Source organism: Nanorana parkeri, unplaced genomic scaffold, assembly GCF_000935625.1.
Source record: "Nanorana parkeri isolate BGI_ZX_2015 unplaced genomic scaffold, ASM93562v1 scaffold33, whole genome shotgun sequence".
Classification (NCBI taxonomy): Eukaryota; Metazoa; Chordata; class Amphibia; order Anura; family Dicroglossidae; genus Nanorana; species Nanorana parkeri.
This window is the reverse complement of record NW_017306301.1, coordinates 99,352-121,322: the sequence shown is the minus strand read 5'-3', so window position 1 is coordinate 121,322 and position 21,971 is coordinate 99,352. Positions and strand designations below refer to the sequence as shown.

At 42.6% G+C, this 21,971-nt stretch overlaps 1 protein-coding gene and 1 long non-coding RNA gene across 3 annotated transcripts in view; both read right to left on the bottom strand.

Annotated features, from left to right (window-relative positions):
* The window catches only part of SIPA1 (signal-induced proliferation-associated 1), a 73,394-nt gene extending 65,022 nt beyond the window's left edge, over positions 1-8,372 (bottom strand). For both annotated transcript variants that reach the window (XM_018568944.1, XM_018568948.1), the window contains exons 1-3: positions 7,532-8,372; positions 7,299-7,423; positions 4,529-4,717 (exon numbers count right to left, since the gene is read on the bottom strand). In XM_018568944.1, coding sequence (XP_018424446.1) covers positions 4,529-4,717; positions 7,299-7,423; positions 7,532-8,273 — 1,056 coding nt within the window. In that variant the 5' untranslated portion in view covers positions 8,274-8,372. The remainder of the gene's footprint in view (positions 1-4,528; positions 4,718-7,298; positions 7,424-7,531) is intronic.
* A 426-nt stretch (positions 8,373-8,798) lies between these two features.
* Positions 8,799-21,971, bottom strand: part of LOC108797203 — a 39,322-nt gene continuing 26,149 nt past the window's right edge. Inside the window, exons 2-3 of the long non-coding RNA XR_001941863.1 lie at positions 13,195-13,323; positions 8,799-8,814 (exon numbers count right to left, since the gene is read on the bottom strand). This is a non-coding gene — a long non-coding RNA (uncharacterized LOC108797203). The remainder of the gene's footprint in view (positions 8,815-13,194; positions 13,324-21,971) is intronic.

Genomic DNA, 21,971 nt, shown 5'->3' with positions numbered 1-21,971 from the left:
GGGGTGGGGGGGGGGGGGGTCCCTCCTAACATTACATTACATGAGAAGTTGCACTTTGCAGAGGAAGTTTCCCCTTAGTTTAGTGAATGGGGTGAAGATTTCTTCCATCATCCAATCACGTGAAAGTAAAATACTGTTTTTTTGTTTTTACTGCAATGGAATTCTTTACTTTGCAAGGGAATTTTTCTCTAGCTTAATGGATGAGGTGAATTTCTGCTGACGTCCATCCTCAAATCACAAGCAAGCAAAAATACTGGTTTTTTTTTTTACATTTTCCTTGCATGTTATTGGATTTACTTTGCAAAGCGAGCTTGCACCACATTCACTAAGCTATGAGAAAATTCCCTTGCAAAGTGAACAGCCGATTTGACTTTTCTCTTCTAGGTGTGGACATGTGTGCTTGGTACATGCCCACTTCATGTGCCACGTGTATTTCTACTGCTTCTAATTTAATTCTACTTAATTCTATTTAATTTCTACTGCACCTAATTTAATATGGTGGATTTTAGCAAAATTGCTCCTTCTGCTACTACAGAAAGACATATTCCACTCTTTTCCTTTTCCTGAAAAAAAGAGGGTATTTTGCACATTACATGTGTTTTTTTTTTCATTGTTATATAGAGTACCCAATTAGCTACAATTTTATGACCTTACATACATTTAATTCATAGTTTTTTTGTTTTAGTTTATTTAAACAGATGTCTCATATGGCCAAAGAATGTTCAGTACTATGGAACCCTTTCAATGTTTCTTTAATGGCCTGCTAGGTGACATATGTTCAGGTCCTCTTGTCAGGTCTAAGAAGTAAATTAAGAGTCTTTTGCAAAAAATAAAATAAAATCCTGCTAATATTTTAAAAGGTTTTGTTCTTAATTACATACAGCACAAGTGCAGGTCCACATTCTGCAATACTTGTTGAGACAACCACCAAACCATTCTTCACTACCCACAGGAAGCATTATGTGTAAATATTTCACAAAGCAGCTGCTGCTTACGGAAAAAAAACTTGTTAATCTTTCAAGCAGAGCTAATTATACCATAAATAACCGTCACTAATAATTAGAACAGTTTGTATACCTTTACGATTAATTAAATTTCTCTTATCTGGAGTCACATTACTGATAGATTCATTCTAATTGGTTGCTATGGCTTACTGAACTTTATATTTTTTGCCTTACTAAGCAAAGCTAATAATGTCCTTTTTATTTTCTGAGGATAACAACAAAATTCCACGTCTTCATGCTACAAAATGAGTTAGATTACTTATGTGGGTAAATGCATGGCTTTTCTGTTTACAGTAGCAGCAACCATGGGTTGTAACTAGGGATGCACCGAAATTTCGGCCGCCGATACATATCGGATAAAAATGGCACTTTTGACAAAATGCAGAAAGTGCCATCTTTCAGCCTTAATAGCGGTGCATCACTGGTTTCTCTCCTCCCCCCTGGGCGCTGCTGTGTGTCCGCTCAGACACAGCGCAACGTCCAGTGGGGAGGAGAGAAACTGTCACAGGAGGGCGGGCAATGCGGGGGAAGAGAGCCATGTGAGCGGCCGGCGTCTCTCCTCCCGCACCACTCAGCCTCCTGTGACAGATTAGGAGAGTGGCGGCGTGGGGCGGAGGCACCTGTCAGTGCTATCACAGGAGGCTAAGCTCTCCTTCCGCACTACCCCACTCAGTCTCCTGTGACAGATCAGGAGAGCGGCGGTGTGGGGCGGAATCAGCTGTCACAGGAGGATGGGCCAGCGGTGCAGGGGAGGAGTCAGCTGTCAAAGGAGATCGAGCTCTCCTCCCCACACCACCCGATCAGCCTCCTGGGACAGCGAGTCAGGATGGAGAGCGGGTACGAGCACTCAGCAATCAGTGATCTCTTAGGGGTCTATTCACTAAGCTGCCGTAGGCAGCCGAGTGAAAGACCGAACTGAACTGAAGTGAGCCGAACGCTGTTCGGCTATTCACTTCAGGCTGGTACGGCTGATTTCAGCCGTACATCGGCTGATTTCAGCCGTACATCGGCTGAAATCAGCCGTACATCTCGCTGAGCGGCATTCGGCTTGGCTGTTCTGCTCGGTCCCTCAGAACAGAAAAATTGTTTAGAAAGTCCCAAAAAATAAATAGAAACAATTGTGCGGAGCTAGCAATGACAGCTAGCTCCGCCCAATAGTTTTCTATTGGCCGGCGGTTCTGCTGCCGTCAAGCTCTGCTCAAAACAGGTGGAAAACAGGTGCAAAACACATGCAGTTGGAAAAGTAGTGCAAGCTCTGGTCAAAATAAGGGCACAAAGGCAGATTTGCACATTAAAAAAATGATCTAAGAGGCTAAAACTGTCACAATTGCTTTGATCAATTGCCCCAGTATGTTTACTGTGTCCCCAATTATGAAAGAATGGGGAGTGATCTACATTACCTCCTGTTCATTCATGGTTGCGGACATGGTAAACGTACTATCTCCACAAGTTATGAATGAAAAGAAACACTCAGTATAGAGGCTCCCTGTTCATTTTTAACAGGGGCTGCAGAAAAGTAGATAGAGAACTTAATCTCTTTTTCTATTTTAAAATGGAAATATCCGGTATCTGTTTAGACCCTAATATTTCCCCGAAGCCCCCAACAGTAAAGTAACAAAATTAAAAGTATTTAATTAAATAAATACAAATAAAATATTTATAAAAAATGTAAAAGATTAGAATTTTTTTGACATTTCTTTTATTGTTGGTTTTGTTTCAGTTTTTTGAAAATTTACTTTCGGTGAACCTTTAGTTTTAACCAGGTTTAAGAAAAAAAAATCATCAAATTCCTCATTTGAGATGTTAATGACATTAATTTCATGAACAAAGGAAAGAGAAAGTTTGATAGATAAATCCAGTAGAGGAGTCCAAATGAGAGAACATGCAGAGGCGTCCATAATTCCCATTTCCAACATCTATTAGTGGGAGTGATTAACTCCATATTGAATTTAGTTTAGCCAAATGTCAGACAGAACCTTTTATTAGCACACAAAACTATGCATTTTTGTTACTCCCTATTGTGCCTACAAGCACATGTAGGGCATGCAACTGCAACAAACAATTACAAAAACATATATGATAAAAAATAAAATGACATTGGTGATAAAGTAAAATGACAAAAATTCAATCAAGGTTCATAACTATTTAAATTAAAACAACATTTAAAAGGTCAACTAAAGCTAAAGACTGTTTTGTTTATTTTTGTTTAGTTTTGTATAAATCGAGGATGGGTAAAACTTCTGACAGGTGACTATTGCTAACTGTGTCACTGATGGGGCACTGGTCCCTTGTATAACATACAGTCAATTAATAGCTATATACAGTATATATATGTAATACAGTATAGTATGTTAAAAGCCAAATGTTTGGTTTCTTTTTGGATAGAGTAGGGAATAGTTAAAACTCCTGTTAGGATTTTTTTTGCCATCTGTGTCTCATTGGGGAGATTTCCTTTCATTCCCTTTACTGTGAGAGCATTTAGTGTATATGCTGGTGAGGTAGCATAATTCATTTTTTTGCTCTACCAAAAATGTGATTATTCATTTTTCAAGTGAGTGAGGGACACCCATTGGTGTATTACTGTATGCTGCTCCGTAAGGGGTGCACTCGGGTGTATCTACCGCAAGGCAAACTAGGCATTTGCCTAGGGCGGCACTTTCCAGGGGGGCAGCAGAAAACGCCACCCCAAACCAATGAGGCAGACAAGGTCATACTTGCTTTTGGGCATACTGGTCACTTGTCCAATGGGCCGAGGCTGGGCAGCACAGAATCAGGCAGCGGTGGCTGCCAAATGAGGGAAACTAGGCGGCCGCAAGGCCCTAAGAGCGGCTGCCTAATTAGAGAGCTCAGGGCCCAGTGAGATGCAGTCCAGCTGGCTTTGTAAAGGTGGTGGAGGAGTGGGTGGCTCAGGGCTGGCCATAGCAGGTGATCTGACGGCGGGATGTTCCAGAAGCAGGCTGGGGACTGCAATGTATCCTGTTGGTACTGATGGCCCTTTGAGCTGCAGGTAAGAGGAGCAGCACATGTATGCAGGGAAAGGGACTATGCACAGCTCTCCTGAGACCCTGCACAGGCCACCAGAGACCCCACACAGTCCACCATAAACTCTGCACAGCTCTCCTGGGACCCTGTACAGCCCACCTGAGACCATGCACAGCCCACCTGAGTGTGTGCTGTATCCAGTGACTGACAGGTTGCGCAAAATGTCCTAATCAGGTTGGGGTGGGGCAAATTTAGATTGAGGAGGGTGCTCGAGCTTAGTTTTGCCCAGGGCAGCACAAAACCAAAATACACCACTGGGTTCACTACACACACAGCTACTTGCGAGCAGGGCCAGGAATGCACACGCGCGGGTGCCTCCACAGCAGCTACTTAGCTGGGGGGGGGGGGGCGATGTGGGGATCAACTAGAGAACGAAAACAAGAACGGATCTGCATATCATGTGTTCCTCCTTTGCATAAAATTAAACAAAGCAAAGGTTTAATGTCACTATGAAAACAGTCATTAAACTACTAAACACTCACCCCCTGTTCATCCAATTTTAACAGAGTTTCCGGCACTTTAGGTGAGCTGGATGCTAAACGCAGACATTGCAAGTTGACTTCTGGTACAATGTATTCCAACAGTTTTTTGGGGGATATAGCTCTGGAAGAGCTAGAACGAATGGATGAAGGAAAGGCTTCCTCTAGAATTGAACCCCGTAGAGTCTTCAACTTCAAATAGAAAAAGGTAAAGATAAAAACTTTTAAAAAATGGGGGAAAAAATCTAAAAAGCTGAAAATCAATTTAACCAATTATACTTTAATCAGAGTAGGAAAAATCATAAACTAGACAGTCTAATATTTTTTATAAATAATACAGTAAAATGCGCAATATGAGAAGATTAAATGCTAACAGAATCTAGGATATCTTTTAATTACATATAATGCATAATTTTAAAAAATGCACGCTTTGCCATCTGTTTTATTGCTATCTAAGATTATGCTTCATTTACGTTGCAGGTGTTTTTACTTCTTTTGTGGGTATAAATTATGAATATTACTGTATTTACAATAGAGGCATCAGTGAGCTAGAGCCTTAGAGGTCAGACTGTAATGCATTTTTTTAAACTAAGGGAAAAAGGAGTTGTAGGGAGCTGCAGTGCTTGCAAGTAGAGACAACATTGTGGGGTTGTGTGCTGTCATTTCATTAGAAAAGTGGATTATAATGGGGAACATTACGCTGTAATGTTCCCCATTATAATCTATTTCTCTGATTAAATGATTACAAACAGGGCCTCGGTTCTATCAAAGTTTGACTATGTTAGAATGTGTGACCGGTGACGTGGTCCCACATTTTAACGTAATCCCGCCCTTTTTTTTGGCAGTGGAATGTGTGACAACCAATAGGTGAAGAATTCCAGCGCTTTCTCAGCTGTTCCAGGGCAGGAGAACATGCGATTTGCGATGACTGGAACAGCTGATCATTCCTGAAATGTCTCTTCTATACGACTTTGTGAGTGGGGTGGAATGTGAGATCGCAGTCGCAGAGTCGGAGAGAAGTGACATTTCAGGACAGATCAGCTGTTCCAGGGCAGATCGGTTCTCCTGCACATGTGATCTACGATGCCGCTCTGCCCTGGAACAGCTGAGAAAGCGTTGGAATGCTTCACCTATTGGCTGACACACATTCCACCGCCACAAACTGGGCAGGATTACGTTAAAACGTGTGACCACGTCACCAAACACACATTCTAACGTAGTCACAAACTTTGATAGAACACCGCCATCAAGGGAGTATGGCCTGTACCCATGTGGGGTCACATGGGACCCCATGTGAGAGGTCACATGGGACCCCATGTGAGGGGTCACATGGGACCCCATGTGAGGGGTCACATGGGACCCCATGTGAGGGGTCTGGGCAGCCTGGGGGGCCTCTTACATGGATATCAGCTGTATCAGGGCTGGTACGGCAGAGGTGACAGAGGAGGGGGTGGAGGAGGCCGGGCCCCAGCAGGTAAGAGTTGGGAGGAGGTACAGGGAAAGAGACCCCGATGACAAGCCCACCTGGGACCCTGCAGAGCCCACGATAGAGAGTCTCAGGTGGGCTATGCAGGATCTATGGTGTGCTCTGCAGGGTCTCAGGTAAGTCCATCTTTGTTTCCAGTAGTCCGATGGTGCCGGTCTCTGATCCAGCGCAGGCTGCTGTCTCTTCCTGTCCCACAAAGTCTGTCTGGCGTGCACGCTCATGGCTGTGTGCATTTTTTTCCATCAAATACAGCTACCTGTTTTTAACACCTAAAAACTTGCCCCCTAGTACCTAACATTTAGCACCTAGCCACAAGTAAGGGGTTCATTCACATTAGATGTATTGTCATGCATTTTTAGTTTAATTTTTAGTACAGGCAAAATGGATGGACATTTGAAACTACACTGTTTTTATAAAACCAGTTCCAACCAATGCACCGTATTATTGTGCATTGGGCAAATCCTCCATGGTGCCTATTTGGTATTATTCCTGTTTTACGGCATTGAAATAAACTGAAATTGGATCCTTCAAAAATACAACACACATTAATACATGCATTTATATGTGAATGAGCCCCAGCATTTAGCCTTAAAGCCGTTATATATATTCCCTAACAGCTGACCATACCTTTTGTAAAGGGGTACATAGTTACATAGTATTTGAGGTTGAATAAAGACATTAGTCCATCAAGTCCAACCTATTAGGATCTCATTCTAGGAGTACCCGTACCCATGTATATTACGGTCCCTTAAGAAATCGTCCAAAAGTTTCTTGAACAATTCCACATTATTTGCTGAAATCACCACCTGTGGCAGTGAGTTAGCATCGATAAAGAGTGCCTTCATCACTGAAATTTATCTTTCCTGCTTCTCCATAATGACATTTAGTAGTAGTGCAAGTCACTACATTTCTCGGCAGTTCTGTGCAGAGCAGGGCACTGTCACTCACACAGGCATGGCTTTGCTTTTGATAGGCAGATTGAAGGTGGATGCCAACGCAGATAGCCCACCCACCCCATACATACTCACATCCAATTGACTATAGCTAGAATGCAGGGTGCCAATGCAGGGTGACAATGCTGCACTGATTTTACTGTATTAGCATCATCATTGTCACCCTGAAAAAGGTAGTCAAGATTCAACAGCTGAACTGACAGGATTGACAAGTATTTGAACTGTCTTGCAAAGAACACTATGAAGAATTAGATATAATTTAGCGATGCATGGCATTGACTACAGCAAACACAGAATTTTGACTTTTGACCAGGTAACAGAATTCTTAATTTACCTCAGTTGTTCGAAATATAATTCTATAGTTATACTGCATGCCTTGCACGCCATCTCTTTCATCTCGTCTCAAACTTATGGCCACAGGCCCGAGTCTCTCATCAACTCCAAAAAAATTCTGATGTTCTGGTAGAAACAGAGCAGCAAAAGGTAAGTAAGTGCAGAGAAAGACGGCAGAAGAATAAACAGTGGTCTCCTGGAAAGAATAGTAAAAAAAGATAAAATATTACTAACCTTTGCCATAAAAATACTTTCGATAGTATAGTGCACCCAGATCTTGATATTCAACAAAGTAGCTGCTATCTCTCAACCTTTCTCTAGCTTCTTCTAACACAGATACAGCTGCATTGGGCCCCCTGACTGGGCAATTTATAAGTGGAGAGTTGAAAGAAAAAAGAGAAAAAAAGTCCCATCCTTGATCTTTTTGGCCTTCTTTCTCTTCTCCTCCAACTTCATTGCGGAAATATGGGCAGCTAAGTAAAAGTTCATTGTCCTTTCCATCTCCAGTATCACCTGGATCTTCAGGGGATGACAAAGATCTTCTGGGTGATAAAGTACAAGTTCTAAGCTGAGAGGCTGCAGATGCACCACTTCTCACATTCTTTTTCCCTTCCAATTCTCTTCTTTGAAAGGGATCGAACAATATACTCTGAATGTCATGATGAGCCAAACATTTAGGACGTGCAGCTACTGGATCTCCTTCAGGTGGTTTTTCTTTTACCTCTAGGGCCACTGGCCCCTGACTGCTACCTGCCAGCCCAAGCAGTATGAAAGGATCTTTAAAACGTGGGGCAGATGGACTTGCAGTCCCTTTATCTCGAGGGTTATACTCTGATTCTGAAAGGGAACGTGCCCCACCGTTATGCCTGCTATTTCCTGAGGAAATTAGAGACTTGGCTTCACGAGGACTCTTATGAGGGGATGATTGTGCTGGCAGCTGGCGCAGTTTACGCACAAAGAGATCATCGGACTGCATCTCATAGGAAACAACTCATTGATGATGTGTGAAAGGCATACAGTTGTTTCAACCTGTTGATATATCTAATTTAGGCCTTTTTTTCTTCTGTTTTTTTTTTTTCTTGGGCCAGATTCAGCTTCTTCTTAAGCGATGTTTTTTTAAAATGTAGTAGCCTGATAATGCTGTAAGTCAGGGTTTACATTTTATTGATTTTAGCTTTTTCTAAATGTAACAGTATCATACTTCCCTTCTCAGAAATTATTAATATATATATATATGTGTGTTCTTTGTTTCTGTTTCTTTTTTGACTTGATATTGATATTTTCTTAAACTTCTTTAGTTGCCTTGGAATTTCTTAGTGTTGTTATGGGCCTTGCTTATGCTTATTTGATTACTTAAGGTGTTGCTATTCACATCCTTTCTCTTTACAGATTTGCTAAATGTATCGGTCCTTATGTGCTTTATGATTTACTACATATTCCATGGTATATACTGCAGAAACTTATCATTTTCTCCTTTAACTAAATCCAAGTAAGATGTCCACACAGCTGCTTTAGGCCTGTACAAAACACAAGAAAAAAATATCACAGATTTACAAAACAATACTATGCTACAGCCTTAGACGATTGATTGTGTTTTACGTGTTGGGTTAATCCATATAATTGTTATTTCTATTATCCTGTTGACTCAAGAAATACATTTAAAAGTTAAACCCTGACCAGCCTATAGACCTTTACATATTTTTAACAGGCAGTAAATAAGCTTTAAAACAAGCCCTCGCTGCTCAGTGCTCTGAAACTGCAAGCACTGTGAAACAATTCATCCTCAAAGTCATTTAAATCCTTCTCTCAGAATGTAGACGGTTGGATAGCTGTCGAGTCACTGCTGGAAGGAAAGGGAGCAGAGTGAGTTGACCTGCTGGAAGAATGACCTAAATTACTTCGTTTTCAATACCGAATCATGAGCTAGCATAAATTCTATTTCTTTTAAAAAAATTCACACATGATTGGGCATGAAAAGTGAATACAAGTTTACTCTTTTTACCAACATTAACTTTTCAAAGTGAGCATATAATTTGTTAAGTGAACATTCACTTTGCTAAGTGCACCTGTGCCCAAACCATAGACATTGAAGTATTGATATATTCTTAACAAGCACTAAAAGAGCTTTAAAACGAGCCATCACTGACCTCTCTACCTGCTTGTACTTTTAAAGTAATACATTTTTTACATTTCCTCAAAGATCACAGCAAAGACTCAGGGGTCTATTCACGAAGCTGCCGAAGGATCTGGCCGTAGCTTCGGCCGATCCTTTACACACAGTTTCTAGACACCTCCTGTGTGTTTGCACTAGAGGGCGGGTGGACTACCAAGATTCTGTTGCAACAGAAAGTAATAGGAAACAAGCTGAAGATGAATTTCTTCACAATGCCTATAACTACAGGTGTGATGGGGAGCTTCTTTTAAAATGTATTTACTGTTTGCTCAAAATATGTAAATATTTTAGTGCATATAGTCTACACACATGTTCACTATAAATCAACCCCATTGAGTTTTTGTAACCAATAGGCTTTTTCAGACATTAAATTAAAATTAAATTGTGCCATGACTATGGACATTAAAGATTTTGCATATTCTTAACAAGCAGAAAAATAGCTTTAAAACAACCCCACTGACCTTTCTTTATTAATGTACTGTGAAGTAATTCAAGAAGGCTACCACTGCACTGCAAGGTTTAAATGCTTGTTTTGTCTAGGGGGCTCAAATGAAGCAGATATACTCACCTGATCTTCACTCCCGCTGGACTGCTAGACTTGTCCTTGCAGCCTCTTCTTTCCTGTGCTCCAATGGGCTAAGGACCACTGATGTCATCATGTCTAATGTAGGTCCAATGACGCCAAGGGACATTCCCCAGCTGGACAGGTGGGGGAGAGAGGTGAGCTGTTTTAGGTCAAAATCGTTGCTGTTTTAGGTCAAAAGCGGTTTTAGACCAGGTAGAAAACAGCGATAGTAAATTAGAACTATTTGCAGAATTGAGTGATAGCGATTCGTTGGGAAATTCCTCAACAGACGCTGAAAGTGAGGACAGCGAGGATTCTGTGACCGAGCTCAGTGATGTTACGAAATTCAAAAGTGAAAAGCACCACATACACACTAATACATTGTATTACAGAGAATACAGTGCTATTTTGTTACTATTTTGATACTGTAACGAATTATTTCAGCTCAGCTTTGTCCCTAGAGATAGTACCAGTGTTCTGCCTGCACTTTTACTATTATATTACTATTATATTTGCCTGGAAAACTTGAGAGCGTCCATGGCATCAAACAAGCATCCGCTGAGGTCAAAAGCGGTTTTTGAGCAGCTAGAAAATAGCGATAGTGATGTGGAATCAATTATTGAATTGAGCGACAGCGATGCGTGGGGAAGTTCGTCGTCAGACACTGAAAGTGACGAAAACGTGGATTCTGCGACTGAGCTGAGTAATGTGCGAACTTGGTGCCCTATTGATTGTGGTACGGATCACGCAGCGCCCACAAGATTCTCATTTACTGGAGCATCTGGTAGGAAGGTAGATGTGGAACATGACAACCCCTTGGCCTACCTAAAATTATTTATGACCGATGAGGTTATTGATGAAATTGTTACAGAGACAAACCGGTACAATGAACAGCAATCCACAACCCTGCATGGGAAGTTTTCCAGAAATAGAAAGTGGGAACCAGTGACCAGAGATGACATCTGGAAGTTTCTGGGCCTAATAATTCTTCAGGGAGTGGTGGGGAAACCTCTGCAGAAGTGGTATTGGACAACCAATAAATTACTTGCCACTCCATTCTTTGGCACGGTCATGTCGGAGTACAGGTTTTCCCTCATAATGAAGATTTTGAGGAATTTCCAGCAAACCTATGTGCCAGAAAGAGACATCACCATAGACGAAAGTCTAATGGCCAACAAGGGAAGGCTCAGCTGGATTCAATATATAGCATCCAAGAGAGCACGATTTGGCGTCAAAACGTATATGCTATGCGAATCGTCATCTGGCTACATATGGAACTCCGTGATATACACTGGGAAAGGAACCAAATTTGATCTAAAATATAGCAGCTAAGGAATGGCAACATCTTCCGTTCTCTCACTAATGGAGCCATTGCTGAATCAGGGCTATTGTGTTACAACGGACAACTTTTATACTTCTCCAGAACTGTATGAATACCTTTTGCAACACAAAACAGATGCGTATGGAACCGTCAGGGCTAACCGACGTGACCTCCCACCAATGTTTGGCAAGAAGAAGCTAAAGTCTGGAGAAATAGTTGCCTGGCAGAAAGGCAAAATGATGGCACTGTGATGGCGCGACAAAAAAGACGTGTGCCTCATGAGTACTGTGCATAATGCCTCCACTGCTATGGTACGCACCAAAGGTGGGAGAGAAATAATGAAGCCGCATGTGGTAATAGACTATAATAACACCATGGGAGGTGTCGACAGAGCTGACCAAGCCATGACCTTCTACCCGGCTATGCGTAAGCAGCAGAAGAAATATTATAAGAAAATCTTCAGGCATCTTCTTGAGCAGTGCTTATGGAATGCCTACGTTCTGCTAAAAAAACAAAGTGACAAGCCTATGACGCATTCAGACTTCATCTGGAAAATTTCCGAAGAAATCTTTTCGAACCACCAAACGCCATCAGCGAGTAGACCTGGACGTCGTGCTGTTGGCGTAGTCAACCCAGAACGCCTGACTGGTCGTCACTTTATGGACTACGTCCCTCCAACAGAAAGAAAGTCAGCACCCACAAGGCTGTGCGTAGTTTGCTGCTCGAGGCGCGATGACAGCGGCAAAAAAATCCGAAAAGAGACCAGGTTCCATTGCCCCGATTGTGACGTCGGACTTTGTGCTGTCCCCTGTTTCAAAGTTTACCATACCCGAGATGTTTACTGAAGTAATATTGCACCCTTGCTTGAACAGATGTCAGTGTTTTTTGTTTGAATACATTATTTAATTAAATGTATTATTATTATATTATTGTTTTGTGTAATTATTTCTAATTATTTGTTATATTATAATTTATTATTTCGTTTTTCAAACTTTAACATACCCGGGATGTCTACTGGACTCTTGTTTGTACAGATTTAGGTGAGTTATTCCTAAGATTTACTAAGAACTACAGGCCTACAATGTAAAACAACATATTTGCTTGAAAAACAATGTACCGCTTTTGGTTGCTAAAATACTGAATAATCATACCGCCAGGGAGGTTAAACAAACAAACAAAACAAAACAATTTTATTTTAATTTTTTTTACCAAAAACGGCCCGGAATGCATCAAAAACGCGGCAATAACGTGGCACAACCCACTGCACTGTGTGTGCAGAAACTCATGCAGATCTGGTCTGCATTTGGTGTAAACAAGCCCTGAAAGGAAAGGTGACTATAGCATAAATGTCAGTAAAAAAGTCACATGTATAGGCACATTCTAGCCATCTTAAGATATAACTGTTTCCCCCACAGTCTCTTAACCAGCAATGTTTACAGGTACTCATAGGCTAGGTTCATACATTGTATTGCTGTATTGCTATAGTCAATTAATAATATTATATTTCAATGGTGACAAGTATAACTTTAAAAAAAATGTATAGCAGCTGATATTGCCTACCTAGGCACACCAGAAGTTCCGTCTATGAGACTCTAGGTAAAAAGACTCAGCTAGCTCTTTACAATCGCAACATTTAAATATACATTGGTGAAATCTCACACATTTTTGTTGCATGTCTTTTTTAACTCCCATGCATAGGACATTTAGATGCATTTCAATTGAGTAATGTTGCACATTTTAAATACGAAACTGAAATGATATAATCTCGGGGCACAGACAGCCGCAACACACAAAAAACAAGCCAGCTACACAAAGCAAGAAAAGACATGAAATGTTACCTTGAAGTAAAAAGTCATAGACGCGTCTAAGAGATAGAAAGACGCTAAGGCTGTATGAGAGCATGCAACACAGGAAAACACCAAAAGCTTGTGGTTCATGAGTGGCAGAGGTAGAAGGGAACTGAAATTCTACAGAAGGACAAAGGAGGAACAAACATTTTAACATACATATGCAATTAAATACATTTTCTGTCACAGAAGGCAAATATACTAATTGTTTTAAACATCTAAATTTTATGAATCCCCCCACACAGTTTTGAAGTGTTTATATCAACTTTTATACACACATACAGTATACTGTATATACCATATAAATTACTTCATGCATGCCTGTGTGTTTTAGGTGTGTTGCAGTGCATTGAAAAGAGTCCTGTGCTTTGGTGCATTTTCCAGCAAAATGTGTGTTACATAAAAGGTGAAAGACGATGCATGTTACACACAACTAAAATAGGGTTGCCACCTGTCCAGGATTCACCCGGACTGTGCGGGTTTTGAATGCTGTGTCTGGGTTTCATGCCAGCAGAAACCCGGACACAAGATGTTAGGCAGACCGGGGAACCAAAATTTAAGATAGGGGCTACAGGCCCCATACTGAAAATAGTCTCAACTGTAGGAGTTACATATGAACAGGTGACGCTATTTACATATGAATAAGCCACGACTCATTCTCCCAAAAAAATATCTGCGCGACGCTAGTATGTTCGAGTTTTGCTTGAAGAAAAGGTGCAACCCTAGACTAAAATGTGAAACACACACCTATAAAGCACAGAACCTGCAATGTATCAATATTCATAGCTATTAAAAAAGATCTATATCAGGGCTAGGCAACCTCAGCACTCCAGCTGTTCTCGAACAACAATTCCTATGAACCATTGCAAGACTCTGACAGCTCCAGGCATGACCCCTAGAGGCATGATGGGATTTGTAGTTTCAGCACAACTAGCGTGATGAGATTGCCTACCCCTGGCCTAGATCTTTGGCAGGTTTTGCTGCACATAAAACACTACCATACACTTAGGAAAAACAGATATGTATCACTAAATTATTTCCACATATTGACATGAATTTCAGCACAAAAATTGGAACTTTGGGAAGAAATTGCAAATTGGGATCCTCAGGTTTTCCAGGATCCAACGAATGCTAAGCAACATCACCTTTACTTAGCATTATGCACCAGAAGCGGGGGGGGTGTATTTTTTACCATTTCTTGTCATGTCATTGGGTTTTTTTTTCTTAACTCTAACTTTTTTTAATCGGAGCTGGGGTGGGGGTGGGGGTTAGGAAATAAGCATCATAGCTACAAGTTACATTATATCTAAATTGAATTAACTGTGCTTTTTAAGATGTATAGTGGACTAGGGATGAGGTTCGGGTTCACCACTATCATGGGTTCGAGGCAAATCCTACATGTTTGAGATTTCAATCCTGGAGAATTTGTGTGAATTTTTTAAAACCATAATGCACTGCATGGCCTTTGATTTATGCCTAGCAGGCTTAGAAAGGTCAATACATGGGCTTAATGTGCCAGCCAACCGACTATAAAATGGGGAACACAAAGCAGCCATAGCGGCATTGAATTAGAAGCTGTTAGAGAAAGCTGACAAACTGCATAGGGACTAGGATCAGGTAGGAAACTGTACTTGCTGTTTGAGCAATCAGCTCATTTGCTGCCTTTTTTCCTATTATTGTTTTTTTTTTTTATGTCTTTCATTTTATTTTGTGGGTGATTTGAGGTCAGCGGTCACTTTTAGATGCTGTCCCCACTTTTTTTTCTAATTGCAAGGCTTCCCTCTAAAAAAAAAATGTTTTTTTTATGGATGACACTTTGGTGTTTTTACTTCTTTTGGTTTCTTGTTTTATTTTATGTTGACAGGGCCTTTTTTAAGTTTAGGGCACTTAAAGCTGAGAATTCATTTGTTGGCGTTCCTCTGTTCTTTAAACTGTTTTTTGTTTGATGCATGCCACTGCATTATTTAAAAGGAATAAAAACTATATGCAAGAACAGTTTGAACCTAAACCAACTTATATTGTATTACTCACATTCAATGCACCCCCCTATTCCCATACATAAAATAAAAGTTAGGCTTACACCAGTAAGGCTTATCATCCCTGATTAAAACTGTCCTGCTGCTGGCCAGTTTTACACTGCTGTGTCATCTAAGGTCTCTTAATTCTTAAAGGAGAACTATGGGGTAAGTGTTTTTCCCCATAGTTATCCTAAGGGTCACGGGAGGACATAAACTAGCATCCTCCCGTGACCAAAAGCTCAGTATATCGCGAGCTACAGCTTGCAGTATACTGAGACCGCCGCAGCCAGGACGGATCCCGACATTATTGTCGAGATCCACCCAGATGCGAGAGTGACAGCTGGCTCTGCCTATCTAGAGACAGAGCCAGCTGTACCCGCCTCCTCCCCTGTCCGTTCCGCCAGTCAGCGCTGGAGGATCGGAGAGGGGAGGGGGGAATCCATTTTGTTGGCCAGGCTTCTAGCATTGGTGAACATGCACTTCAGGTTTTTGCTTTTGCTTACGTTGTTTTGTCGTCCATAATCTGGCAATGCCTCCATGTCTTGTGTTTTTGTTTTTAGTGTCATAGATTCCCTGTTTTCTGTTGGGGGCACCTTAATTTCCCTAATTGACCCTCCACTTCACCACTCCTCTCGATAAATCTTAGGATATTGCCTGGCTCAGTCCTTTTTGATCCCTCCCCCCATAATCTAGTTTAAAGGCACCTCTGTACCATGACAGCTGGGTCTTCCTCAGCCCCCCCCCCCCCCCCCCCCAATAATCTGTCCATCCGATCCGCAATATGCTGAACCTGAGCGCCTGGCAAACAACATAGTGTTTGGCAATCACGTTCTTTGTGACAGATTGTCTGTTCGCCTGATAATAGAATCCCCTACCACCAGGATCTGTCTATCCTTGCTTGACCCCCTGCTCCCCTCTATACTAGAGCAGTCACTCTCCTGGCAGCTAGGGGAGGTATTCTGCTCCAGCAATGCTACCCCTGAGCTGATATCCTGAACATCATGCAGACAGGCATATTTATTGGGGTTTAACAGCTAAGGACTAGCCTCTCTAACACTTATCCATACCCCGCCTTCTGACTGTTACCCAGCTACCCACCTCTGGGTCCTGCTCCTCCATGTACCACCCTCCTCCAAGCTGGCCCCTGCCAGTGCCTGTTCTGTGAGGTCTAAACTCTCCTCCATGTTGTTAATGCTCCTGAGTGTTGCCAGGGGAAGTGTTTAAAGATGTAAAAGATGGCTTGACTTCTGACTTTGGATAAAGTCTCTGATCAAAGAGAACTGTTCCCAAATACACCCTCTCAAAGTTCCCTGCGTTCTCCAACATAAAAAAAATCATGTATAAAAATAAAGAGTTAGTAATAAGATATTTATCAGGGCACAGAGGCGTCTCTTTAATTAGGCGAGTTAGGCCTTGCGCTCATGCAGGCCTCGCAGCCACCTGACTCGCCTAGTCTAAATCAGGGGTAGGCAGGGCTGGTGCTGTGGGGGGACAGAAAAAAAATCACCTTCGTCTGCATCCTGCACTCCCCCTTCCGCTGAGACTGCACTCCAAATTCCCCTGCTGGGACTCCACTCCATCCGCAGCCCAGCCTGGCTTTCTTACTAATGTGGCAGTGCAGCCCCAGCAGCAAAAGCAGGAGGAGAGAGAGCCGGGACAAACAAACAGCAGCAGCCATGTGGCATGAGGTAGGGAACCAGGGCAGCAGTGGCAGATTCATTGAAGAGAATGGGTGCATAAAATTAAATCAATTAAATTGCTAAACCAAAACAGTAGTGCATCAGATATATGAAAAACATATAAAAAAAACATATAAAAAATCTCATGTAAAATGTTTAATATGTTTTTTTATATGTTTTTCATATATCTGATGCACTACTGTTTTGGTTTTATTGATTTAATTTTATGCACATTGGCACGAGTTGACATTTATGTTCACTATTTTTGATGTTTATAATTTTGCCAACACTGATTTAACTCACTTGGATTACACATATTTCAGCTAGGACATGACACGAATCAGAGTCTCTGCAGGTGTGGCCGTCCCAGGGCCCAAGTCTGGGGTGGCCCTCTGACAGGGGAGGAGGTGGAGGAAGCCGGCGCTGGGGCCCAGCGACGACGGTCCGGCGGAGGTTGTGGAAGAAGCCCACTGTGGCAGGTAAGGAGCTGCAGGGAAAGGGCCCCCAAATGGGCCTCAGGTAGGTGCTATGTGCAGAGTCCAGTGCATTGTTATGTGCAGAGTCCAGTGCATTGCTATGTCCAGAGCATTGCTATGTACAGAGTCCAGTGAGTTGCTATGTGCAGAGTCCAGTGTGTTGCTATGTTCAGTGCATTGCTATGTCCAGTGCGTTGCTATGTGCAGAGTCCAGTGCATTGCTATGTCCACAGCATTACTATGTGCAGAGCCCAGTGCGTTGCTATGTGCAGAGTCCAGTGCGTTACTATGTCCAGAGCGTTGTTATGTGCAGAGTCCAGTGCATTGCTATGTCCAGAGTGTTGCTATTTGTAGAGTCTAGTGCATTGCTATGTGCAGAGTCCAGTGCGTTGCTATGTGCAGTGCATGGCTAGTTGCAGTGCGTAGCTAAGTGCAGAGTCCAGTGCGTAGCTAAGTGCAGAGTCCAATTCATATAGTTTTCTGCATTGCTGCATAATGTATTGCTGGGGTTTGTAGTCCCCCCTACAGCCGGTGCCATTCTGCATTAGAGTGTAAGCTCCTCTGTACAGAAACTAATGTGACTGTCTCAGTGTTCTTCGTACAGCACTGTGGTATACACTGAGTGGCCAGATTATTATAACTACCCCATCAGTACTTCGTTGGGCCACGAGATAACTCCACGATATGACTTCGTTAGGCCGCCTCGTGACTCCACGAGATGTTGAAAGATGATGCGAGGAATCTGACACTGCACTGTTGCCCTTCTGTTGTCTTGTACCAGTCTTGCCACTCTCCGTTCTGCCCTAACATTGACTAGTCGCTGACGGCCACAATTCGCACGTTCAGACCCAGATTTTCGGCTGACAGTCCAGTCTTTAAACACTTTAACAACAGACGCTCTTGAACATTTAACGAATTCTGCTGTTTTGCTGATACTCGCTCCATGGCTCTGAGCGCCAACAATCATCCCACGTTCAAAGGCTGTTAAATCGCGTTGTTTACCCATATCTTCAGAAAAAAATCACTTCTACTGTCGTGGTAAACAACCTGCTTCCCTATTTATAATGGTCTGGCCCTCTAGCAACTTCAGCGCAAAATTATAGCTAATTAGCCTACAAATGTCAGGTGGTCATAATAAACTGGCCACTCAGTGTATGTCAGAGCTATATAAATGTATAATAATAATGATAGTGTGTGACTGTGGGGGGACTTGCTCAGTGTTCTCTGTACAGCATTGCAGTATATGTCACAGCTACAGTATATAAATGTATAATAATAATAGTGTGTGACTGTGGGGGGACAATAGATTGTAAGCTCCTCTGGTGCAGAGACCGCCGGGGGGGTTGGGGGGCACCAAAATAAAATCTTGCACCATGGCCCTTTTATTCCTTAGTGGTTAGGGCCAGCATGTAGGTCCCGCAACTCCGCACACCTTACATGCTGGGCGACAGGCTATCTAGTCCCCCTGCTGTGCCTGCATGTGGATTCAGCACATGTAGGCCAGCCTGTCACCTCAGCAGGTGCCGTGCTGTCCCAATGGGTATGGCATAGCCTCGCTTCAAACGCTGTTCTCCTCTTCTGCGACCAAAACAGATTAGAGGGGAGCTTGTTGCTGGGGCGACCCAATACTAAGCATCGCCCTAAGCGAGACTTCAAACCCTATACTGCTGTACCCCTTTGCCGTTTACTCTTTTCTGTGCTAGGATTGCTGCCCTATGACCATGAACTCTATGCTTGCTGTACCTTATTGCCGTTTACCCTTCAATCTCTCCCTTGGTTGTCTCTCATCACTCTCTCTCCTGGCTTTCCCTTCTTGCTCATCCTCCTGGCTGTCTCTCCTCACTCATCCTCCTGGCTGTCTCTCCCTGCTCTCTTTCCTGGCTATTTCTTTTCGCTCTCTCTTTCTCTCTCTTGGCTGTCTACCCCCTTACTCTTGGCTGTCTCTCCTCTCTGTCTCTACTCAATCTCTCCCCTGGTTGTCTCCTCGATCTCTCCCCAGGTTGTCTCTCCTCGATCTCTCCCCAGGTTGTCTCTCCTCGATCTCTCCCCTGGCTGCCTCTCCTCAATCTCTCCCCTGGCTGTCTCTCCTCAATCTCTCCCCTGGCTGTCTCCCCTCGCTCTCTCTCCTGGATGTCTCCCCTTGCTCTCACTCCTGGTTGTCTCCCCTTGCACTCTCCCCTGATTGTCTCCCCTCGTTCTCACTCCTGGTTGTCTCCCCTCGCGCTCTCTCTGGCTGTCTCCCCTCGCTCTCTCCCCTGGCTGTCTCCCCTCACTCTCTCCTGGCTGTCTTCCCTCCCTCTGTCTCCTGGTTGTCTCTCTTTGCTCCTGTATATTCTGCTAGAAAAAAATAAAATTGCTGCACAGCCCTGGAGTGTTCGGGTTTTGCTTTAAGAAAATATGGCAACCCTAATCACCTCACCTGCCGGGTAAAACAGGACCAGAACTGGTGCTAGCAAAAAGCTGAGGATGCCGGGAAGAGGGGGGGGGGGGGGGGTTTTGACCTGTGTAGGCAAAATCCTTGTAACGGCCCTGGGCCCCTGTGTTGCGATATATCTTAGTGGACTTTTTTCAGACACACATAGATTTACAATAGAGACGGAGGTTTTGTTTGTTTGTTGATAGAAAGCTTGGTTCATACAATGGAAGGTGCCACCTAAACAAACCAAACTGTTTTTTCACAATGGTGTAGCTTGTCCTGTATTGATTCGTATCACAATGGGATGGTGATCATAAACAGTCACACCTAGCCTGGTCAAGACTCAAATCAAATCTGGACTACTGATGGCAATTTATGGTACAACGCTGCCACCTAGAGGTGGGAAAGTGAAATGCATTGTATTGCATTTTCCTAAAGGTGAAATCGGCGGCGCTTCTAAAGCCAGTAGCTGAAAGGGAGCACTGCACTTCACAAGACGAGGGCTTCACAGGAGGGGGACAGTACGAGGGCGCTTCACAAGACGAGAGGACTTGCTTCAAGACCAGGACATACAAAGGATTTAGCAGTGACTGCAACGAGAAGCCATTTTTCCAAAGCTGAGAAGTCCTGCTCATCGCGGAATTTGTGGATCCTACAGCCTGAGCTAAGTACATTTTCAGTGTTTCCCCTCCTAGAAATTACATGTACTAGAAGATAGTGTAGTGGGTGCATGTGAATGTTTGTAGCAGCCTGTATGTCTTGTTTATGTATTTGTTTGCTTTTCCTGTAACCAAGTTTGTACACGCAGCATTTTCGCCAAGTAAAGTACTTTTAATGCTACTGGGTCAGTTTCCTTGAAGTTTACTGCAAGAACAGACAACAAATAGAAATTAAAGTTTTGCCAAGCTTTACAGCTGGGCTCGTCCTTGAGATAAGCTTTAAGTCTCTGGGATTTGTAGTCCAGAGCATTACAGCCCCTCCGCTGGACATTCCCCTCACTTTGCCATCACTTATGATCACAGTTCAATTTTAATTTTTTCCATTATGGGTGTAAGTAGGGGGGCTCACATTTGAGTTTCGCCTAAGGCCTCACGAAGTCTAGAGCTGTCTCTGACCAAGCAGATTTAAATCTTCCGTTAAAATTTGAATGTGATTAGAAATATAGTAAGTAAACAGACAGGAAAATTCACAAGCACAGGCTTCAGGAAGTTTACTTTCAATGGTCTTGCAAGGTTCTCCCTGCAATCTATCTACATTAGACAACAGAGAACTCAGAATATGGTAAACTGAGCAAGTTTTCAGATTTAGGCAAAGCTGCCATGTTTGTTGGATAATACTAGTAGCATGGAGAAAAAAAGCATTGCACTTAAACAAACTCAAAATATATTCCTAAAATGTGAAAAAATTGTTATAAAATGTGAAATTATCACAAAGTGATGAAACATTATGCGTTAGCCACAACACCTGTGTTGCACAATACCTGTATAAGTATGTTTTTTGTTTTTCACATCTTTTTCAATATTGATCTATTTTGTTTAGACTAAAAGGTGCCCATACACCTTACGATTGTCGTACGATAATCGTATGCGATCGACTTTTCGTACGACAATCGTAACGTGTGAATAAAGTGCCCGACCGATAGTACTGTACAATCGTACGACTTTTGACGGTCAAGCATGTTTGAAAACTTTGGTCGATCGTACGATGTTCGCATGGTTGGTGGCGTTTCCGTCCGTCAAAAGTCGTAGGATTAACACTGCGCATGCGCAAACTAAAATAATTTGCGGTCAATTACCGCAAGTCGTCCAGGTGTTTTTTTTTAACTACCGCTGATTGAACCTGCGATAATCGGGGCAGGATGGGGCCGTCGTACGAAAATCGTACGACGGTTCGATCATCGGACGAAAAGTTTTGTCCGATAATCGTAAGGTGTATGGGCACCTTAAGAGTTTTTCTGAAGTATCATTAGCACAGATATTGTGCAACACAGGTGTTGTGGATAATGCATAATTGTTTCATCACTTTGTGATCATTTCACATTATATTTAAAAAAAAAACATTTTAGGAATATATTTTGTTGAAGCGCAGTGCTATTTTTCTCCTTCCCTATTTTGGGTGTACTCCCTGATGAAGCACAGCTGCCCTTAGAGTGTTATTTGATTCCTAGTGCAGTTTATCT